At 34.0% G+C, this 23,351-nt stretch overlaps 1 protein-coding gene and 1 long non-coding RNA gene across 2 annotated transcripts; both read right to left on the bottom strand.

The window, feature by feature from the left end:
• Positions 1-846: 846 nt before the first annotated feature.
• LOC134719716 (uncharacterized) lies at positions 847-13,075 on the bottom strand. The gene is made up of 3 exons (XR_010107676.1): positions 12,938-13,075; positions 4,532-4,598; positions 847-1,793 (listed from the first exon to the last, which is right to left on the bottom strand). It is a non-coding gene; the product is annotated as an uncharacterized LOC134719716 (long non-coding RNA).
• Positions 13,076-21,483: 8,408 nt separating this feature from the next.
• LOC134718062 (uncharacterized) lies at positions 21,484-23,007 on the bottom strand. The gene is made up of 2 exons (XM_063580557.1): positions 22,978-23,007; positions 21,484-21,975 (listed from the first exon to the last, which is right to left on the bottom strand). Exons 1-2 carry the CDS (start codon positions 23,005-23,007, stop codon positions 21,484-21,486), a joined length of 522 nt encoding a protein of 173 aa, XP_063436627.1.
• Positions 23,008-23,351: the final 344 nt, after the last annotated feature.

The raw sequence follows: 23,351 nt of genomic DNA, 5'->3' as shown, positions 1-23,351 counted from the left end.
GTATGGTCATAGTGGTATATTGGTTTCTTACCGGTGTGGTCTTAGTGGTATGTTAGTTACTTGCTGGTGGGGGTCATAGTGGTATATTGGTTACTTGCCGGTGTGGTCATAGTGGTATATTGGTAACTTGCCGGTGTGGTCATAGTGGTATATTGGTTTCTTACCGGTGTGGTCATAGTGGTATATTTTTTACTTGCCGGTGTGGTCATAGTGGTATATTGGTAACTTGCCGGTGAAGTCAGTGGTATATTGGTTACTTGCCGGTGTGGTGTTAGTGGTATATTGGTTACTTGCCGGTGTGGTCATAGTGGTATATTGGTTACTTGCTGGTGGGGGCATAGTGGTATATTGGTTACTTGCCGGTGGGGGTCATAGTGGTATATTGGTTACTTGCTGGTGTGATCATATTGGTATATTGATTTCTTACCGGTGTGGTCATAGTGGTATATTGGTTACTTGCCGGTGTGGTCATAGTGGTATATTGGTTACTTGCTGGTGTTGTCATAGTGGTATATTGGTTACTTGCTGGTGCGGTCATAGTGGTATATTGGTAACTGTCCACAAGAGACTCGTGTGAAAAAGATAATGGTATATGCATGCATAGCATGTACACAGAGGTTTGCAAAAAAGTGAAGGGGCAATGCAGCACGCGTCCGCTGTCCATAGGAAGGAGAGGGACGAAAACAACATAGAAAAGATTGAAGTGAATAATTACAAATATAAGAGCGATTACGGCACACTACCCTATCGTAAGGGAACAGCACTAGAAAGAAAGCAATATATGAGAGGGAAAAAAAGGAAGGCCCAAGAGGAAAAAAACTGCTTAAAAGAAAATTGAGGATTCATTTAACTGTACTTTTGATATAATTTTGATTTTTTGATATTACGATTTCCAAATTAACCGTTTACAAGTTTGATATAATGATTTACAAGTTAACCGTTAAAAGTTTCCAGTGCAAGTTACACAATTTTGTGTTAGTCATTTTGCGTGTTGATTGTTGCAGCCAGATATTTATTTGTATGACATGTGCATATTTATGTGGTTATTGTTGCAGCCAGATATTTATTTGTATCACATTTGCATATTTGCGTGTTTACTGTTGCATATTCATGAAAGACACTTTAAACTTGAAGACTTTATTGATGACATTTTTCGTTTGTCTTAGGGGGGGATGTAGCAGACAGTGTTATTAGTTAAATTGTTAGCTCCCTTTGGAAAAACTCTAAATTTCATATTAGATGTATTTCATTGTTATAAATTTACATGAAGCTTGTTAAGAATATATTTGTTAAATTACATAGCTTTTGCTTTTTGAATTCATTGGTTAAAGATATTTATTTATATTGTACAGTTTAATATTTGCATCGTTGCAAATTCTTTGGTTACCTTCTGTGAGTAATATATATATTTTATATGACTAGTTTGAATCCTCTGAGGACTGACATTCAGTCCAACCAAGGAAAGCCAAGCTTTTCAACCATCGAATAGGTTAGTGCATTTGCTACATGCCTCCAAAGTACGGTAATTTAAAGTCATTGAATGCTCCATTTCTACTTCTTTTGGCTTTACATGATAAAAGTTGTACTTTGATGATAAAATTATATACCGTTTTTAGTGTATGGTTTTCATTTACTTAAGATATATTATAGCGCATCACATTTGGCATCCATCGTCTCCGTTACATCAGTTTACAAACTAGAATTAGCTGTGGTCCGCATCCCCGAATCTTAGGCAGAATTGTTCCTGCTACAGCTGTCTGGAACACTTCTTCTATTCCTTTTACTAAGACTACCTGCAAATTAACTACACTTTAAAATACTGGCCGTGAGTATTTCAGGTTGGCTGTAATAAAAAATAATTTATTCATATGTTTTTTTTAAAAGTCTTTCATATTTAGGTATAGAATTTGAAGAAAATGATATTCTTATACAGCTTACGCAGTTTAAAAAAATACTTTGGAGATGTGTGAGTGAAGGGCAATATTTTTTCTCAAAAATTCATAATTTTGTTGTTCATAGCTAGTGTGAAAATTTATAATCTTGTCAGTTGTTACCACGCATGATACAAAGCAAAGACAAGTTAAACATATAAGATAAGGTAACACCAATTAAATACAAACTCTACCTCATTACAAAAACATGTGAAACGTATCATAAGTGCCAGTGGTTAAAAGAACGTTACAGAGTTCCGAGAATTGTGTTGCTTACAGCTGATATAGTTTGAAATAATTCAGTGATCTATTAAAAAAATGTTATTAAAGAAAACGTTTAGAAAATTAGAAATTGGTAGAGTTTCTGCAGTATAGCCGTGCACTGTTGTTTACATGTTCCCTGAATTACCAATAATTAAAGGCTGTTCCTCTGGTTATAGATTGAACTTTGATTTAACGTCCCCATTCTAACCGGACGTGACCATATTATCATTCCCCAGTCCCTAATGGAGGGCTAAACGTTACACTTCATGATATGTTAATGGAATGATTAACGAAACTTCCAATATTATCATCTGCGTTAAAAGGTCTCCAGTTTTTATTTCTATTTCCTTTTACAACTGTATGTTTGTTAGAGTTTGAAATGGCTACAGCTGGCGAACATTGTCTTGCATATGCAATATCTCTCTGATGGTGACCTTTTCAAGTAATCTTATCTATATTTTTGTAGAATAATCTGCCATGAAATAAACCCTCTTGTTTATTTCCATATTTTCAGAATATGTCTGATTTAGCTGCCGGCAAATATCACTTATTTTGTTAGTGGAATTGTTTTTTTAGTATGGATGCATACAATGTATCCTTAGATATTTTTGAAATTTGTTATGTTCATAATGCACTGTCTTGTATCTGGTGTATATGACTTGTTTGACAGGATCAAAAAGAATAATTTCCTCATGATCAAGAAGTAGTGGATGTAAATAATCTCTCTCCTCAGTTGCAGTTTATAACTGTTCTTTAAGATGGAGTAATGGAACAGGTTGGTCTAACAATTGTAATTTATTATTTAGTTCTAAGACTGTTCTTTTTACCTTTTCTAACTGGTACAATAGTTTGGAATTAATTAATTGATTTGATAATACCTAATTTTTCAACAGATTTTTTTTTAATTTCAGACATTTCCGTAGCTAGAGAAGTGCATGTTTCTTAATATGAATAAAGTTCATCTTTAAAAGTTTTCCTTTTGATACAGTTGAAGAAGTTGTAGCCACCGGTATTGAAAAAAGCTCAAATTCTTCTTTTTGTTTTCCTATAAGTTTTTTTATATACCTATGTAATTTTGAAATCAAGGCGGCTTTATTTATTTGGGTTATGTCAACATCAGAATTTTCAGCAAATTTGCTTAAAAAAGTCACTTTCTGTTTGTGATTTACTTCTGTTGAATATTTCTATGGCTAATTTTATATTAATACTCATGTTGTCACTCAAATGATTATATCTAAATTTTTACAGTCATTATAAAATTCAAATATGTACAGAAAGGGTAAAAGAATTCAAAATTTGTCGGTAAACCACATGCCCTTTACAACGCTTTTCGTCAGCGTTAAATATTGATATTCCATGATCTTGTTATCTCTCCATAGATCTTACAGTATGTTTGATATTTTTTTTCTTAATAAAGTCAGACAATTTTATATTAAGGTCCAATTTCAAATTAGACGAATTATATTTTTTTAAATATATGAGAAGTCTATCTATTAGAATTAGAACTTTGTTTGGCAAAACGTCTCTCAGAAACAGATGGGTCATTCTCAGATCATCTCTACAGATTTCACAATAAAAAAATAAAAATAAAAACGACCACATTATTGATATTCATGTCAACACCGAAGTGTAAACTTCTGGGCTGGTGATACTATCGGGAACGAAACGTTAACCAGCAGTAGCATCAACCCAGTGGTGTAAATAGTTATCAATGGTACCAGGATTTTAATTTAGAACGCCAGACGCGCGTTTCGTCTACAGAAGACTCAATGACGCTCAAATCAAAAATATTTATAAACTAAACAAGTACAAAGTTGAAGAGCATTGAGGATTCAAATTTCCAAAAAGTGCCAAATACGGCTAAGGTAATCTATGCCTGGGATAAGAAAATCCTTAGTTTTTTCAAAAGGTCAAAGTTTTGTATACAGGAAAGTTATACAAAATAACAACATTATTGATATTCATGTCAACACCGTGGTGTAATCAACATCCCCTAGGAGCCAACTGTTTTAACTGATGCTTTTAATATGACTGGATCCGTACCTTTAATAAACTGAATTTCAATATTAGTTATCAAGTATGTTTTTCCAGATGAATTGAATAATTAGATATAAGAAGATGTGGTGCGAGTGCCAATGAGACAACACTCCATCCAAATAACAATGTATAAAAGTAAACCCATGTAAATGATACTTGACATTTGTATATTAATACAAATGTGTACAGATCCATGTAGCTAGACACATACTATATTCTTTTAATCAGTTTTTCACAAGTACAAAAAAAGCAATAAAAGTGTTATTTCATCAGTGTCTTGTGTATATTTTCCAATTTACCTCAAAGTATGATCCACTACTGCTTGAAGCTACAGCGGCAACCTCGTATCCTAGTGATTGCAGTTCACTGAAATGTAAATATATAATTCAATATACATAAAAGTTGCCATTGAACTTCAATAGAAACTATGGAGGGAAGCGGAGTTGCTTATGAAGTTGACAACATTGTCATAGGTTAAATAGCGATAAACATATTATCTTTTTTGTCATCTCACGTGATTGCTTTTCTTCCTTTCGTCGTAACGGCTCAAGTTTGATCAAGTTTGATTAAATTCCACACAGTTGCAAAATTTTAAGCAAGTCATCCCATATAAGTAACCCTTTATCATAATTCAAATTAGTTTTGACAGTTGTGACACCAATAGATAAAGGCAACAGTAGTATACCGCTGTTCAAAACTCATAAATCCATGGAAAAAAACCAAATCGGGGTAACATACTAAAACCGAGGGAAACGCATTAAATATAAGAGGAGAACCAAGACACGACACCGAAACGCAACACACATAATCACAGACCAAGCATCAGACAAAATCCCACGAGAATAACAAATATAACATAACCAAATACATGAATTTGGGATAGACAAGTACTGTTCCACGTCTTATCTTAATAACTCAAAAATAAGAGAAATCAAAGTGATGGATATCACTCATGGAAAGATTAGAACAGTAGTTTGAATTATTTTATATTAAAGGTATGGTGGGGGAAAATGAACATTTATAAAGCACTATGGCTGAAAATTGCATTTACAGCAGGTCTTTAGAAGGAAACTTGCTTTTCCAGTATGTGAATAAAGGTGCTCAAATTAAATAATATGGGTCTCTAAATTTGCACAATTTTATTTAAACTGCAGTTTATATCTAATCCAAATTATGTTGCCGGTTCTGAACATGTTTCAAAAAAACAAAAAAATGCAAAAATTCTTCTAGTAAATGTTACCAAATATCCTTGTAAGACATAAATTTAGACCAACAGTTAAAAGCTTTAAAGTGCCAACAAAAATAATCTAAACCAGTTGCTTCGCAGGGCGCAGCATTATACGACCGCAGATGTAGAACCCTGAACAGATGGGACAAGTATGGACACAACTTTTAAGTTTGATACAGCTTTAAATGTGGATTGTGATTAAAAAGTTGACACAACATAGGTTTATGTCACATTATGATTTTGGACCCTTTGGACCTTAATGTAGACCAATTTGAAAACTGGACCAAAAATTAATAAATAGTTAACACAGCATAGGTTTCTGACACAGAATGAATGTATTCAAATGAACTTAAAATTTTTTATTATTACTCTAAAAGTTTTCTCTTAGAGCAATTCACTATGCTGTTGAATATTAATCCTCTCAAAAAAATGTTTGAAGAAATTTTCTTTTTATTTATGAAATTTCAAATGAGAAAAATTGAACCCAATTTTTAAATCACATCCCCCTTTCCCTTATTCCAAAACTAATTTCAATTAAAATATTCTAATGGAGTTTGCAACAATTACTACTCATTTAAATACATCATAAAATATTACGATGTAAAAAAACTGCTTGTTATCACTGAATGGTAAAGATTATTTAAATTTATCAGTTGGTAGTAAAAAGTGAATATACATTGAATATTGTATATAACAAAGATTTAAGTTGATTCTGGACAAAGAAAGATAACTCCAATTAAAAAAAATTTTTGCAGATATTTCTTGCTTACTATACTGGACAAAGAAAGATAACTCTTAATTAAAAAAAATTTGCTATTTCACAATATTGTGAAATTAGATATTTCTTGCCATTGCACAATACTGTGCAATTGAAAAGACTTGCTATTGCACAATACTTAATATAATAATTTTAGATCCTGATTTGGACAAACTTGAAAACTGGGCCCATAATCAAAAATCTAAGTACATGTTTAGATTCAGCATATCAAAGAGGCCCAAGAATTTAATTTTTGTTAAAATCAAACTTAGTTTAATTTTGGACCCTTTGCACTTTAATTTAGACCAATTTTAAAACTGGACCAAAAATTAAGAATCTACATACACAGTTAGATTTGGCATATCAAAGAATCCCAATTATTCAATTTTTGATGAAATCAAACAATGTTTAATTTTGGACCTCGATTTGGGCCAACTTGAAAACTGGGCCAATAATAAAAAATCTAAGTACATTTTTAGATTCAGCATATCAAAGAACCCCAAGGTTTCAATTTTTGTTAAAATCAAACTAAGTTTAATTTTGGACCCTTTGGACCTTAATGTAGACCAATTTGAAAACGGGACCAAAAATTAAGAATCTACATACACAGTTAGATTCGGCATATTAAAGAACCCCAATTATTCAATTTTGATGAAATCAAACAAAGTTTAATTTTGGACCCTTTGGGCCCCTTTTTCCTTAACTGTTGGGACCAAAACTCCCAAAATCAATACCAACCTTCCTTTTATAGTCATAAACCTTGTGTTTAAATTTCATAGATTTCTATTTACTTATTCTAACGCTATGGTGCGAAAACCAAGAAAAATGCTTATTTGGGTCCCTTTTTGGCCCCTAATTCCTAAACTGTTGGGACCGAAACTCCCAAAATCAATTCCAACCTTCCTTTTGTGGTCATAAACCTTGTGTTTAAATTTCATTGATTTCTATTTACTTTAACTAAAGTTATTGTGCGAAAACCAAGAATAATGCTTATTTGGGCCCTTTTTTGGCCCCTAATTCCTAAACTGTTGAAACCAAAACTCCCAAAATCAATCCCAACCTTTCTTTTGTGGTCATAAACCTTGTGTCAAAATTTCATAGATTTCTATTAACTTAAACTAAAGTTATAGTGCGAAAACCAAGAAAATGCTTATTTGGGCCCTTTTTGGCCCCTAATTCCTAAAATGTTGGGACCAAAACTCCCAAAATCAATACCAGCCTTCCTTTTATGGTCATAAACCTTGTGTTAAAATTTCATAGATTTCTATTCACTTTTACTAAAGTTAGAGTGCGAAAACTAAAAGTATTCGGACGACGACGACGACGACGACGACGACGACGACGCCAACGTGATAGCAATATACGACGAAAATTTTTTCAAAATTTGCGGTCGTATAAAAATGTTGTTTTGGGGCATTTTGTAAGTTGAAACAGAGGTTATATGGCATTGAAAATTAAAAGTTTTAGAGTGCCTTTTGATCAAATTTTAATGTATTTTTCAACACAGGGCATTTTCAATTTTATTTTTCAAAACTAATTAAAAAAAACTAATGTTATTGAAATGTGGATTCTTTCTTGATTGCAAAAATATATATTTACTTCTAATAAAAATTCAAATGACTAAAATAGACATAATGATTGATGGGAAATAAACTAATAAACAATATTTTTTTATAATTAAAAGTTTATAAATTTTAAAACTGTTTCAAGCCAATTCCTGATAAAAAAGTGAACTAATCTAAATTGTTGACTAATTACAGATGATTATTGGAAATTTATCAAGTACATTATAGGCCATACTTGAATACCTTTTATATATTCATATTTATATTCATATTTATATTCATATTTATATTCATATTTATATTCATATTTATATTCATATTTATATTCATATTTCATTTTTTTAAGATCTTGCTAATCCATTAATCATTTATCTTTCAGATATGATTTACAGAATTACTTTATGAAATGTAGATCAAAAGTAATTGGCAATAAATACATCTATCATCCTTATAAATATCACACAAATAATACACACATTTGTGTAATCAATTATGAGTTCAAATACTTGTGTATTAAGAATTAGATGCATATTGGAGTGGTCTACAATTATGTAAGACTGATGTAGATAGGTAATGTGGTCAATTTGATTGACAGTTTAGGAGGTGTGGCATTGTAATTAAAAGTCCACCTTGTCTCTGATTGTTTAGTGATAATGACAGTTGTCAATCATACTAGTTGAATCAATACCCACTTACCTAATCAAAATGTTTTTAAAAAGCCTGCACATCAACACACATAATGACATACATTCTTGAATGAACTGCTCCAATAATATACCCAGTTTTTTCAGTTTATTTGTGTATTATGTGCACATACATGAGAACTATAGGGAACTATATTTTAATGTGAATACATTTATTAACAGTAGCTAACCTGTCCTGTTGTTAGGGAGGGTGGTGCCTAAGTAAAGATTTAGAACAAGTTCTAATCTTTCCAAAAACGACACAACGTTAAAATGCAACAAACACAGAAACGAACAATAATATAACAATGGCCATCTTCCTGACTTGGTATAGGATATTTTAATTGGGATAATAAAGATGGTGGGTTGAACCCGGTTTTGTGGCATGTCAAACCTCGAACTTTAATGGCAAAGTTAAATATAACATTGAAATGACAACATAATATTACAGGACTACAATACAAATAAGTAGGAGAAGCACATGATTAATAGATAACAAATAAATACAATAGGTAGGTTGATACAATAGAGGCCATCTGGGATGACGGTCGGGGAAATTTGAACTGCCACTGGAAAATGAGGGTATATTGGATAGGGACAAAATTTTGCCTTGCAACAGGCCACCTACGGACCCTCTATAAAATAATGACAAATGATTGTTTAACAACCAGTGGCAGGTCAGGTGCATATTAAGGATGAGAACATGATGATAAATAAAAAAAACCTACTTTTGTACTAGACGCTTGGACAGATTTTTAACAGTTTGCAGGAACAAATTATTTTCGATCCAGGCCAACTAGTCTTTGCTTTTACTCATTAAAGCCCTATGGCATGTGCTTGGCCATGTTGGCAGAGAAGCAGCAAATACCAATTTCTAAGTCTGTGGTTGGTACTTATGTCTTACACCACTTGATTTTTAATTTTTGTCAATCTTTTGACGATTAATCTCATTTAAATAGCGTTAACATGTTTTTGTCCGTTCAAGCTAAATTCGGGTTACTAGTGTCAGAAATTACATGAAAAACTAGAGGCTCTAAAGAGCCTGTGTCGCTCACCTTGGTCTATGTGCATATTAAACAAAGGACACAAATGGATTCATGACAAAATTGTATTTTGGTGATGGTGATGTGTTTGAAGTTCTTACTTTACTGAACGATTTTGCTTCTTACAATTATATCTATCATGAACTTTGCCCATTAGTAACAGAGAACTATATTTGGTAAAAATTTACATAAATTTACCAACTTAATGAAAATTGTTAAAAATTGACTATAAAGGGCAATAACTCCTTAAGGGGTCAATTGACCATTTAGGTCATGTTGACTTATTTGTAGATCTTACTTTGCTGAACATTATTGCTGTTTACAGTTTATCGCTATCTATAATAGTATTCAAGATAACCAAAAACGGCAAAATTTCTTTAAAAATTACCAATTGGAGGGCAGCAACCCAACAACTAGTTGTCCAATTCATCTGAAAAATTCAGGGCAGATAGATATTGACTTGATTAACAATTTAACTTCTTGTCAGATTTGCTCTAGATGCTTTGGTTTCATAGTTATAAGCAAAAAACTGCATTTTACCCCTATGTTCTATTTTTAGCCGTGGCGGCCATCTTGGTTGAATGGCCAGGTCATCGGACACATTTTTCAAACTAGATACCCCAAAGATGATTGTGGCCTAGTAGTTTCAGTGGAGATTTTGTAAAAGATTACTTAGATTTATGAAAAATGGTTAAAGATTGACTATAAAGGGCAAAAACTCCTAAAGGGGCCAACTGACCATTTTGGTCATGTTGACTTATTTGTAGATCTTACTTTGCTGAACATTATTGCTGTTTACAATTTATCTCTATCTATAATAATATTCAAGATAATAACCAAAAACAGCAAAATTTCCTCAAAATTACCAATTCAGGGGCAGCAACCCAACAACCGATTGACCGATTCATCTGAAAATTTCAGGGCAGATAGTTCTTGACCTGATAAACATTTTTATCCCATGTCAGATTTCCTCAAAATGCTTTGGTTTTTGAGTTATAAGCCAAAAACAACATTTTACCCATATGTTCTATTTTTAGCGGTGGCGGCCATCTTGGTTGGTTGACCAGGTCACGCCACACATTTTTTAAACTACATACCCCAAAGATGATTGTGGCCAAGTTTGGATTAATTTGGCCAAGTAGTTTCAGAGGAGAAGATTTTTGTAAAAGATTACTTTAATTTACGAAAAATTGTTAAAAATTGACTGTAAAGGGCAATAACTCCTAAACGGGCCAACTGACCATTTTGGTCATGTTGACTTATTTGTAGATCTTACTTTGCTGAACATTATTGCTGTTTACAGTTTATCTCTATCTATAATAATATTCAAGATAATAACCAACTAGAGGCTCCAAAGAGCCTGTGTCGCTCACCTTGGTCTATGTGAATATTAAACAAAGGACGCATTTGAATTCATGACAAAATTATGTTTTGGTGATGGTGATGTGTTTGTATATCTTACTTTTCTGAACATTATTGCTGCTTACAATCATTCTATCTATATTGAACTTGGCCTAAGAGCTTCAGTGGAAAATGTTAGTTAAAATTTACAAATTTTATGAAAATTGTTAAAAATTGACTATAAAGGGCAATAACTCATTATGGGGTCAATTGACCATTTAGGTCATGTAGACTTATTTTTAGGTGTTACTTTGCTGAACATTGTTTCCCTTTACAGTTTATCTCTATCTATAATAATATTCAAGATAATAACAAAAAACGGCAAAATTTCCTTAAAATGACTAATTCAGGGGCAGCAACCTAACAGCAGTTTGTCCAATCCATCTGAAAATTTCATGGCAAATACATCTTGACCTGATTAACAATTTTACTCCCTGTTAGATTTGCTCTAAATGCTTTGGTTTTTGAGTTATAAGCGAAAAACTGCATTTTACCCCTATGTTCTATTTTTAGCCATGGCGGCCATCTTTGTTGGTTGGCGGGGTCATCGGACACAATTTTTAAACTAGATACCCCAATGATGATTATGGCAAAGTTTGGATTAATTTGTCCCAGCAGTTTCAGAGGAGAAGATTTTTGTAAAAGATTACCAAGATTTACGAAAAATGGTTAAAAATTGACTATAAAGGACAATAACTCCTAAAGTGGTCAACTGACCATTTTGGTTATGTTGACTTATTTGTAGATTTTACTTTGCTGAACATTATTGCTGTTTACAGTTTATCTCTATCTATAATAATATTCAAGATAATAACAAAAAACAGCAAAATTTCCAAAAAATTACCAATTCAGGGGCAGCAACCCAACAACAGGTTGTCCGATTCATCTGAAAATTTCAGGGCAGTTAGATCTTGACCTGATGAACATTTTTACCCCACGTCAGATTTGCTCTAAATGCTTTGGTTTTTGAGTTATAAGCCAAAAACTGCATTTTACCCCTATGTTCTATTTTTAGCCGTGGCGGCCATCTTGGTTGGTTGGCGGGGTCACCGGACACAATTTTCAACCTAGATACCCCAATGATGATTATGGCCAAGTTTGGATTAATTTGGCCCAGCAGTTTCAGAGGAGAAGATTTTTGTAAAAGTTAACGACGACGGACGCAGGACGACGGACGACGACGGACGACGACGGACGCCGGGTGATGAGAAAAGCTCACTTTGCCCTTCGGGCCAGGTGAGCTAAAAACAGCAAAATTTCTTCAAAATTACCAATTCAGGGGCAGCAACCCAACAACCGATTGACCGATTCATCTGAAAATGTCAGGGCAGATAGATCTTCACCTGATAAACATTTTTACCCCATGTCAGATTTGCTCTAAATGCTTTGGTTTTTGAGTTATAAGCCAAAAACTGCATTTTACCCCTATGTTCTATTTTTAGCCGTGGCGGCCATCTTGGTTGGTTGACCTGGTCACGCCACACATTTTTTAAACTAGATACCCCAATGATGATTGTGGCCAAGTTTGGTTTGTTTTGGCCCAGTAGTTTCAGAGGAGAAGATTTTTGTAAAAGTTAACGACGACGGACGCCAAGTGATGAGAAAAGCTCACTTGGCCCTTCGGGCCAGGTGAGCTAACAAGACAGGATAACTAGCTCCGGTTACGTTACATTTAGAGAAAATTAATAAGTAAAGTTTTAACAGGGATTATAAGTATTTAGATTTTTTTTAAATTTGATTAATAGTTTATAGTAGTTATCAAAGGTATCAGGTTTATAATTTAGTACGCCAGTCGCGCGTTTCGTCTACATAAGACTCATCAGTGACGCTCATATCAAAATATTTATAAAGCCAAACTAGAACAAAGCTGAAGAGCATTGATTATAGCATGTTAATTCAATCAGGTTAGTGTAGTTTATAAAGATTAATACATTTTAGTAAAAAAAAAAAAAAAAAACAGAAAAAAGGAAGGGATTGTAGTATCGTTCTATAATTATTCAGAGTTATCCGAGTCTTATCTAGCTTTACCTTGATATGATGTACCTTCAATGGTGTTACGTATTTGTCCATGCCTTTGGTTAAATCCTGTAGAATCGTCCGATAGACATTACAGATTAAATTATATAATTCTTTCACTTTTCGTAAAATCAGTATAAGTGCACCTCTCCATACCATAAACGACAAATATTTTATTTTACCTGTGTGACGTACAAAATATAATTGTCTATCCAGGTATATCGCAAATATGTTAGGGAATGCCACGTCCGCGTGGTACCAACAAGTTACTATTAATAAAGTGGAATTGTCTATGGGATCTGGAATTTTCAAGGTTCATCTTAAGGAATTGAAAATATTGCCGTGTTTACACCTCCAAAATTACTATGAGTACAGACAAACTGGTACATCAAGGAAAGTTTTAAGGCATGGCAGGAACTAGATATATAAAAGTTATATGAAGTCTACGTTTCAGAACATTAAAAACTTACCTGGATTTTGATGTTCATTTTTTTTCAGTCTGCAGAAGGCAGTAAAATAAACAAACACCCGAGTTTCATTTGATACGGTCCACTCAGTTACACAGTTTAAAGCTGTTAAGGGGGTTCGCGGGTCTAAATCATTTATATAGGATTTCTCTATATTTTTCTATAAATGAACTTTATCTTCTAGTTAATAGAAAAATAAAATAAAAAAATGGGGTCACCGTTCATTTGCGCTCACAATCTGCATGCCTTCGAAAGAAGCATAAATCTTTGTAAAAGTTTTTTTTTTCTGTTGAACTAATAGGAGAAATAAAGGTAATATTGAAATAAAAAAAGAAATTTATTACAGAAATCGCTCAAATTTTACAATAATTTAGTTTAAGTACAGCATATATCGAAATTATATTAAAACATATAGGTCACCGATGAGTTAAAAGAGATATTTCAATTTAAAAGCCAAAAAGTTGTATTTTCCACCAAAGGGAGATAATTTTGAACTTTTTCAATGATGTTTACATTTTAAAAGTCATCTGGGGCCAACACGAATTAATTTTTTTGAATGTTTTTTGTACCATATGATAAAGTAACAACTACAAAAGGTAATAAATAAAATTTGTAATGAAAAACAAATGTTTATTTTTTTTCTGAAATTTTTAAACCCTCGAGCCTCCTTAAATCACCTATTGTTTACAGGTGTCTATTGTCTATCTATTGTCCATTTAAATCAATACTACTCACAACATTGATTATATGAGGGGAGCTTCTCAATCGTTTTCATTACTTAGTTAATTTTTGCACCTTCTGCAGGAACGAAAAAAAATGAATAGCAAAATCTAGAAAAGTTTATAATTTTCTGAAACATAAAATGCATTTAAAATTTATATATCTAGTTCCTGCCACACCCTAAAATTGTTGCAGGTGTATAGGTTAGTCTGTACTCGGAGTAAAATTTGGGGTGTAAATACGGCCATTTTAGCCAAAGGGTTATGATGAACATTAACTACCGATTGAGAAAGTAAAATAATTTGAATTTAAATCATCAAACGAAAAATGTATGAAATATTAGTGTAAAATCTCTTTAACATGTTTAATGATGATGACCTCTACTGTAGTATAGTGTATTATGTAATGTTCAGTTAAGGTGTCGACGTAAATATAGATCCAGCGGTTTGATCATTCTACAACCTTGGCAAGTTTTACTCTACATTTTCATAATCAGAAAATGCCTGTATCAAATACAGGGATTTGCCAGTTGTTATCCGTTCGGTTGATGGGTTTCAGCTTTTGAATTTGCCATTTGATTAGGGACTCTGGTTTCATTGAAGTTCAGTATTATTGTGATTTCACTTTTTTGCAGGGAAATAAGTTGGAACAAATGGTGATATTCATATGGCACAAATGAATCTCTTGTTTATTTGTTGTTGGAGCAAGGCTTTATTTTCATAGTTTATACATAGTGAACAGTCAACTTCAACCTACTTTAATAGCCGAATAAACCTGTACGACCTGCTCGTCCTATTTCCTGCATGTATTTCTTTAATGTTATTTGTGGTCGGCAATGGATAATTCTCTTTTTAGATGGTGCATTTAGTCCCATGCCGAGGTCAACTGTTGCTAGTATCAGTCTTAATATAGACTTTTTCTGACAAAGGTCCTTCACAATATGTTGCTTCATAGTCTCTGGATAGTCAGAGTGATATTGTCTTATGTTCAGGAATATTTTCTCCATTGTATCCGTTTTCCTTGCGTTGATACTCCAAATAGTGGAAAAAGTACACAGGACTTTCCAAATTTTCAACATAGATTACAGTGAACGGGAGATCACTATACTGCTCATATAGTTGTGCCGCTATAGGTATAATCAGTTCAGCCAACTCTTCAAATTTCCTGATATACGATAATAATACACATATAAAACATATTTTATGTCATCAGCCTTCACAGGCTAATGATCCACTGTACTTCTAAAGTTCCTGACGATCTTATAATCTTCGTCTTTTTCCACTATCCCCAAGGGTGACTGGGGTATAGAAATATGGTCACTTGGTCTTCTCCCGACCGGCAGTAAAACGCTTGCCGAAGTGGGGCGTCCGTTTGGCTGTGCGGGATGTATCAAGTTCGCAGTCACGTCCGGTCAGAAGGGGGACGTTAAATCCGATGTCTCGTGTAAGGAGAGTGCCACGCTCTTTGCACGTTAAGAACCCTTGCAACAACTCTTTGAGGGGTCCGTAGGTGACCTGTTGCAAGGCAAAATTTCTGTCCTTATCCAATATACCCTCTTTTTCCGGTGGCAGTCCAAATTTCCCCGACCATCGTCCCAGATGGCCTCTATTGTACAACCTACCTATTGTATTTATTGTGAACTTGTTCTCGTCCTGAATATGCATGAAATATTTGCCACTGGACGTTAAGCAACCAACAATCAATCATATAATCAAGAGTTGTTTCCCTATAGTTCAATATAACTTCCAATCCTGAGTGATATCGGCGAAGCTGTTGCTGTTAGAGCAAGATGCCCTGCTGTTTCAAAACGGCATGCTAACTCTCTTACTTTATAAATTCTGGTCTAAAGCTTTTTGTGTGGAAAGAAATTGTTTGTTTTATAACGGAAAGAAATTGTTGACCTTAATCTGTCAGACTTGGGCGTTTGCCGTTCAACTGAGATGGACAAATATCCGACTTAACAAACAACTCCGGTATTAAGGAACTAACACAATGTGAAATATCCAATCTTTAAATTCAATTAAGAAAGGGAAAGCTTCCGACTTAAATGACTTTATTAAATTGGAACGTTTTTTCTAAATAATTGTTTGTAATAAATAAACAATTCTGTCTGATCTGAAATCAGTCACTTGGTAATTTTCGACCGTAGTGATAATCCGACAGTATCGTGAAATTTTCCCTTTGTACTGTATATATATATTTCTGTATATGATCAAGGAATCTGATGTCATAGATATATACAATAACATATAATATATATATATATATATATCTACAAGTTAACATATGACTTCAGATTCCTGTATATAATCAAAGAATTTGATGTCTGACATAGAGTTGTGTGATCCCCAAGGGTGAAATATTGTCACTTGGTCTTCTTCCGACCGGCAGTAAAACGCTTGCCGAAGTGGGGCGTCCGTTTGGCTGTGCGGGATGTATCAAGTTCGCAGTCACGTCCGGTCAGAAGGGGGACGTTAAATCCGATGCCTCGTGTAAAGAGAATGCCACGCTCTTTGCATGTTAAGAACCCTTGCAACAACTCTTTGAGGGGTCCGTAGGTGGCCTGTTGCAAGGCAAAATTTCTGTCCCTATCCAATATACCCTCCTTTTTCGGTGGCAGTCCAAATTTCTCTGACCATCATCCCAGATGGCCTCTATTGTATCAACCTACCTATTGTATTTATTGTGAACTTGTTCTCGTCCTGAATATGCATGAAATATTTGCCACTGGACGTTAAGCAACCAACAATCAACAATCAATAGAGTTGTGTGCATCTTTATATATACATAATACCTACATCGATACATAGCGCTGAAATAGCAAAAAGAGTTCTTATAAAGAGACTCCCACTATTGTTCTCTCTTTCCTTGTATGTCTTAATTTTTGATGGACTGTTTCCATCATTTAATAATAGTCAAAAATTGGATTTATCTACTAGGAACAATCCAAACTAAAAAAAAATCAGTTTATTTGTTTCCATGATCTATCAAGACTAAATTTACTTGGTACCCTCTTTGAATGTGGCATTTCAGGCTCTGGATATCATGTGTAAAAAAATTGTTATCGTTAAGTCGTATTAAATACTGAAATTAAGTTTTGTTTGTAGAATTTCAAATTATTTGAATAATAATTCTACTTCTGATCAATTTGGAAATCATCTCTATTTGGTCAGAGTCAACGTTATGTCTTAAATTGTTCTTGGAATAAAAATAGGATTGTCATATAAAATGTATGTAGTTGTGCTATCAGTGTCTATTTTTAAATTCTAATTTAAAATTTAGACTTGCATGGTAACTGGTAGGATACACAAAAGATAGTTCTGTTAATATTTTTCTTATACTCAATATTAATATAATTTCCAATCATTAAAACCTTATATATTTTTATATGACCATACCTTCCATTGGTGTGGTTTGTGGAACAATATGTTTTTATGTATTCTCATACAGCATGTATAACAGTAGTAGGCAGCAGGACCACAATAAATTATTTCCTGCTCTTGGGAATCACAGAAGCGACAGGAATATAATACTGGTTAAAATTCTTCAATTCTTGGCATCAGCAGTTTTTTCTCTCAATAGGTCTCGTGTTTCCATTACCTTTTTTTCTCTTTTCAGAATAAAAATCATTACCTTTAGTTTTCAAGTTGCAACTGCCTGAATTTTCTACAAAATACATTTTGCCTAATACATGCTAATGTAAATTAATAGGGTACACAAGTTTATCGAAAACAGAATTAAAACTTTTACATTGTAAAGAAAGTGTAGACACAAATCAGTAGGGATAGTATTTACCATTATGTATGTATTGCATAAAACTGTAAGTCAAATATGATAATCCATCCCATATTTTAATAATGACACTTGAATAAGTTAGGATTTATTAAATATATGACTAAGCATAGGTTTCTGAATGTTTCACATTAAATTGGAATAAAAAAATCAAAATGATTGCACATTCTCATGCCTCGGACAGGTGAGCTAATCTACGGCCAGATGTGTTTGATTATAGTATTGTAGGTACAGGATTTAAAGCACTATGATGTAGTAGAGTCGCGTCACGTCTGTTTTAGTTATTATATTTTTGATTAAATTGAAGTTTATTTTCAAAATCTACATTTAGAATGTATTAACCGCGCATCTATATATATATATAAATATAAATCCAAACAAACGGAAGGAGAAAAAAAAACACACATCAAAACCAACACATATCTTAATAGTTAATTTTAATTTTTTTTAATTTTGTATTTTTGTTCTTTTCTGTTGGTTTTGTTTTTACTGATGATTAGATTTAGCAATGGATAATGTTTATAGTAGATCGAAATTGACATTGTCTACTGAAGAAGCTTATTACTCTTTCTTGAGAAACCATTTCAAGCAACTCCTTAGTTTGGCCTAGAGCAATTGCATTAAATACAACTTAGCAGTCGCACTGGCCTTACTGTAGAACCCTCACCCTTAAAGGCAACAGAGCAGTTGTATGTTTTGCTTTAATTCTCTTTATTTATCTTAGATTATTTAGGGGATTAAATATTAAGAGTGAAAAAGTATAATTAATTGGGTCTAAGAAATTTATAAGAATATTGCTCAAAGAAAAATTATCGATAACAAAAATAAGATATAAAAAAATTCGAAGTGTTTTAAAAAAGAATGGGTTTAGATTTTATACATTTTAATTTTATGTACAACAATTTCATTCTTTTCTAACAATATTGGTGACCCTGGACAGGGCCGTTTTACAACCAGTAAGACTCTATCTTCTGGCTCTGCCTAGTCTCGTGTTAGTTCCAATGGCCCTGGTTTTCAGAATGGCTGCTTTGATGGCGAAGTAATATTTTGCCAAACCAAAGTGAGCAAAATGGATCCCATCACTACAAAACAGGTCTTTATTGGTAATCCACGAAGGAAATTCTTAAAAGTAGATGTTATCTCGTCGTAGATTTTCCCTTGCCAGTAACCGAAGTCGATTATTGATCAAGTCTCTTCTTTGGTTGTTGGATTCTGTTGATATTTTGATGGGGTCCTTTCTCGGAAGGATGTTACAGATAACTACTCTTTCAACACCTGCTACGTTGAAACTACTCTTTCAACACCTGCTTCGTTCAACGTATCAAGGATGCGCTATAGCAGTGTCATGAAATCAATATCGTTCCCACCTATCGATAGAACAACGGCAAATGGTGATGTTCTCTGTTGCCTATAGCCTATAAATTTGACTTAATCTGCTGGCATACTGCTGTACCTGGTGAAGGGTCGGCATCGTACGGCCATCAAATGTCAGGACTCATTCTGTCCTGGATGATTGAGCAACAGATCTGTGGAATGGTGTTGTCCCGAATTTGCTGCGAAGCCTTCTCACGAATGAGTGACCACTACAATTTCTTTTTGCGATAAGTCTGTAAAGGAAGACATTTTCAATTTTGTATACTGTTCCAATATGTAAAAATTTATATGTATATCATTGTATGTTTCGCTAAGTTGTTTTTTCTATTTGGAGAATCAAAACTTGCATTTATTGGTCTGAATCGAAGCCACCAGCTATCAATTGGTTAACTTTTTTGTCTGTCTTTTGAGAGTCTTTTGTAGACGGAACGCGCGTCTGGCGTATATACAAAATTGAGTCCTGGTATCTCCTCTGATAGAACTCTTCTGATATAAAAGCATACAGAAAGTATACACACATGGAAGAAACTTGGCCGACGATAACAGTGATCAACAGTCAGGGTGTTAAAACATTGTGGTCAGTAAATAACCATGTCCCTCTTTACCTTTAAAAGCTCAGATATGTGAAGGCGTAGTTGAAAATACCCACTGACTTCTTTGTCCTCAGAATTTTAGTCTAAGTAATTTAAAAAATATATTTTAACATTGACTGAGGGAAATATCTTGATACTGATAGCAATTTAACTATTCAAATAGTAACTCAACAGTCCAATCAGTGTCCTTAAAATTTTAAGATGTAATTCATGCCGATGCAAAGTTCACTATTGATATTGTTTGTTTCTGCTGTACAGGAGCTAGGATTTTATGATTATACCCCAAGGGTGAATGGGGTATAGAAATATGGTCACTTGGTCTTCTCCCGACCGGCAGTAAAACGCTTGCCGAAGTGGGGCGTCCGTTTGGCTGTACGGGATGTATCAAGTTCGCAGTCACGTCCGGTCAGAAGGGGGACGTTAAATCCGATGCCTCGTGTAAAGAGAGCACCACGCTCTTTGCACGTCAAGAACCCTTGCAACAACTCTTTGAGGGGCCTGTAGGTGGCCTGTTGCAAGGCAAAATTTCTGTCCCTATCCAATATACCCTCATTTTCAAGTGGCAGTCCAAATTTCCCCGACCATTATCCTAGATGGCCTCTATTACAACAACCTACCTATTGTTAACTTGTTCTCGTCCTGAATATGCATGAAATATTTGCCACTGGACGTTAAGCAACCAACAATCAATCAATCAACTTTATGATTATCTATTTGTTGGTTATAACTAATACTATCTGTCACCCATTGTGTTTGCGCCTAATCTAATCAGATGTGTATCATTAAATGACATGCATGTCTTCAGGTCAATCTTCTCTGTTTCGAAAGTAGGTATGACACTTTCTAAACCTAGTTTTTCCATAATGGTGGTTTTTTCCGTCATTTTCATACAAAAATACCGGGTGCGGCATTCGAATCAATTGGAATTACATAACAGAATTCTGTAGAGACAATACGTACAACTTAACATGACAGAAAATATCTCAGATCAACATTACCACATCCACCATCACTCGTCTGACAATTATCCTTTCCAGAGCTCAGATCAGTACTATAATCTTCGTCATTCTTCTGACCATCGTCATTTCAAGAGCTCAAATCAACGGCACCACCTCCACCATCATTCATATAACCATTATCATTTCCAGAGCCCAGATCATCAGTTCAACCTTCACCATTATTCATTTGACCATCATTTATCGGACAATTTTCTACCCCAAGGGTGACTGGGGAATAGAAATATGGTCACTTGGTCTTCTTCCGACCGGCAGTAAAACGATTGCCGAAGTGGGGCGTCCGTTTGGCTGTGCGGGATGTATCAAGTTCGCAGTCACGTCCGGTCAGATTGGGGACGTTAAATCCGATGCATCGTGTAAGGAGAGTGCCACGCTCTTTGCACGTTAAGAACCATTGCAACCTTGCAACAACTCTTTGATGGGTCCGTAGGTGGCCTGTTGCCAAGCAAAATGTCTATTATTTCAAGACCTACCTATAGTATTTATTGTGAACTTGTTCTTGTCCTGAATATGCATGAAATACTTGCCACTGGACGTTAAGCAACCAACAATCAATCAATCGGACAATTTTCCTTTACAGATCTTAGATCAGCAGTTCAACCGCCACCATCATTCATCTGACCATCGTTTTTTCCCGAGCTCAAATCAGCAGTACAACCTTCACCATCATCATTTCCAGAGCTCAAATCAGCAGTACAACCTTCACCATCATTCATCTGACCATTATCATTTCCAGAGCTCAAATCAGCAGTACAACCTTCACCATCATTCATCTGACCATCATCATTTCCAGAGCTCAAATCAGAAGTACAACCTTCACCATCATTCATCTGACCATCATCATTTCCAGAGCTCAAATCAGCAGTACAACCTTCACCATCATTCATCTGACCATTATCATTTCCAGAGCTCAAATCAGCAGTACAACCTTCACCATCATTCATCTGACCATCATCATTTCCAGAGCTCAAATCAGCAGTACAACCTTCACCATCATTCATCTGTCCATTATCATTTCCAGAGCTCAAATCAGCAGTACAACCTTCACCATCATTCATCTGAACAGCGTCCTTTCCAGATCTCACGAGCTGCAGAATAATGAAGGAAAAAAAAAACAATACCTCAAAACATGACTAAGTCTAGAGTCCTAATCTCAAATGTAGGTCATCACTTGTGAATGCTCAGTACTATCCAGGGCACATCCATTGATGAAGTTTAATTGATGCAATATATTTATAGCAGCTCAGGCATAAATTGTATTTAAAGTCATTATGTTAAGTTTACACAAATGAATGTGAAGAATTGGGATTCCATGAGACGCATAAAATTCTTGGCATCTCAAGGAATAGTTGCAGGATAATTCATGTATTTGGAACTATATGTCATGTCTGTAGTTCCCTTTTGGAATCATTATTTTATCACCATTTTCTAATTTAAGTTCACGGGTTCGAAATGATTATTAATGAACTGTGGATAAAAAAAATAAACTTTAAGGCATGCTCAAGCTTTTCTGGTTCCATTATTGAACGATGAAATTGTTTGCCTTTTCGTTCATAGTGCATGTAAAGAGGCATATTGCCTAGCCTCGTCAATATTATACATTGTTAGTCCAGGTATCATATTTTGAAGTTTACAATATTTTGCGCGTGAACAGTTATTTTCACGACAAAAATGTCACGTACAAATAAAGGCAACAAAGCGTCAAAATACTGTCGTTCTTTTCTTTTCTTTTTTGTTAACGTTAATACTGCAAATATTGACATTAAAATGTCAAAAATGTTACTAATAATTGCAAAGTGAGGGAATATACATTCTTCAGTTATACTGCAACGGATATTCTAGATAGTATTAACAGATTTGACTCACAACAATATTTGATTGAAGACTTTCTGACGTTTGTTGTGGACATCGAAATAAAAATTGTTCATGAGCACTAAAATACGTATCGTATGTTGTTTTTAGTTTAAGAAACACTTTTGAAAATAAAAACTTGCAATCTAGTTGTTGAGCTCGGTATATTAGATGGAACTGTCGTAAGAGATCTGTATCTGCACTCGTAAGAGATCTGTATCTGCAATCAACAGTCTTACCCGAGCAACTACATGAGGAACGGCATCCATTGACGGTGATGCAGGATGGATATAAAAGTTAAAATGTCTAATTGTACTTGCATTTCTACCTAAATTTCCTTTATTTGTAAAATAAAAAATATAACAAACTATTAACTAAAATACATTTAAAAATTATTTTTGTTGTGCCTTTGAGTGAATACAAAAAAGCGAGACATAGTGATCCTACATTCTGTTTTGCCAGCGTCCCCAAATTCTGATTGAATTATCCAAAGAATGGTAAAATTTGTTGAAAAATGTTGCAAATTTTCAATAAACGTAGTTGGTTTAATTTTACTTATAATACAATTGTCAATACGTATAAGAAAATTATCTTGTTCAAATGACCGATTTAA

This window comes from Mytilus trossulus, chromosome 5, assembly GCF_036588685.1.
Source record: "Mytilus trossulus isolate FHL-02 chromosome 5, PNRI_Mtr1.1.1.hap1, whole genome shotgun sequence".
NCBI lineage: Eukaryota > Metazoa > Mollusca > Bivalvia > Mytilida > Mytilidae > Mytilus > Mytilus trossulus.
Note: the sequence above shows the minus strand (reverse complement) of the source record. Positions and strands in the feature narration are given on the sequence as shown.

Bases quoted from the DNA above. Each gene is read 5' to 3' on its own strand.
- LOC134718062 (XM_063580557.1), bottom strand. From the start codon at position 23,007: ATGGATGCCGTTCCTCATGTAGTTGCTCGG. The intron at 21,976-22,977 runs GTAAGACTGTTG...ATTATTCTGCAG, and splicing joins TTCCTCATGTAGTTGCTCGG to CTCGTGAGATCTGGAAAGGA.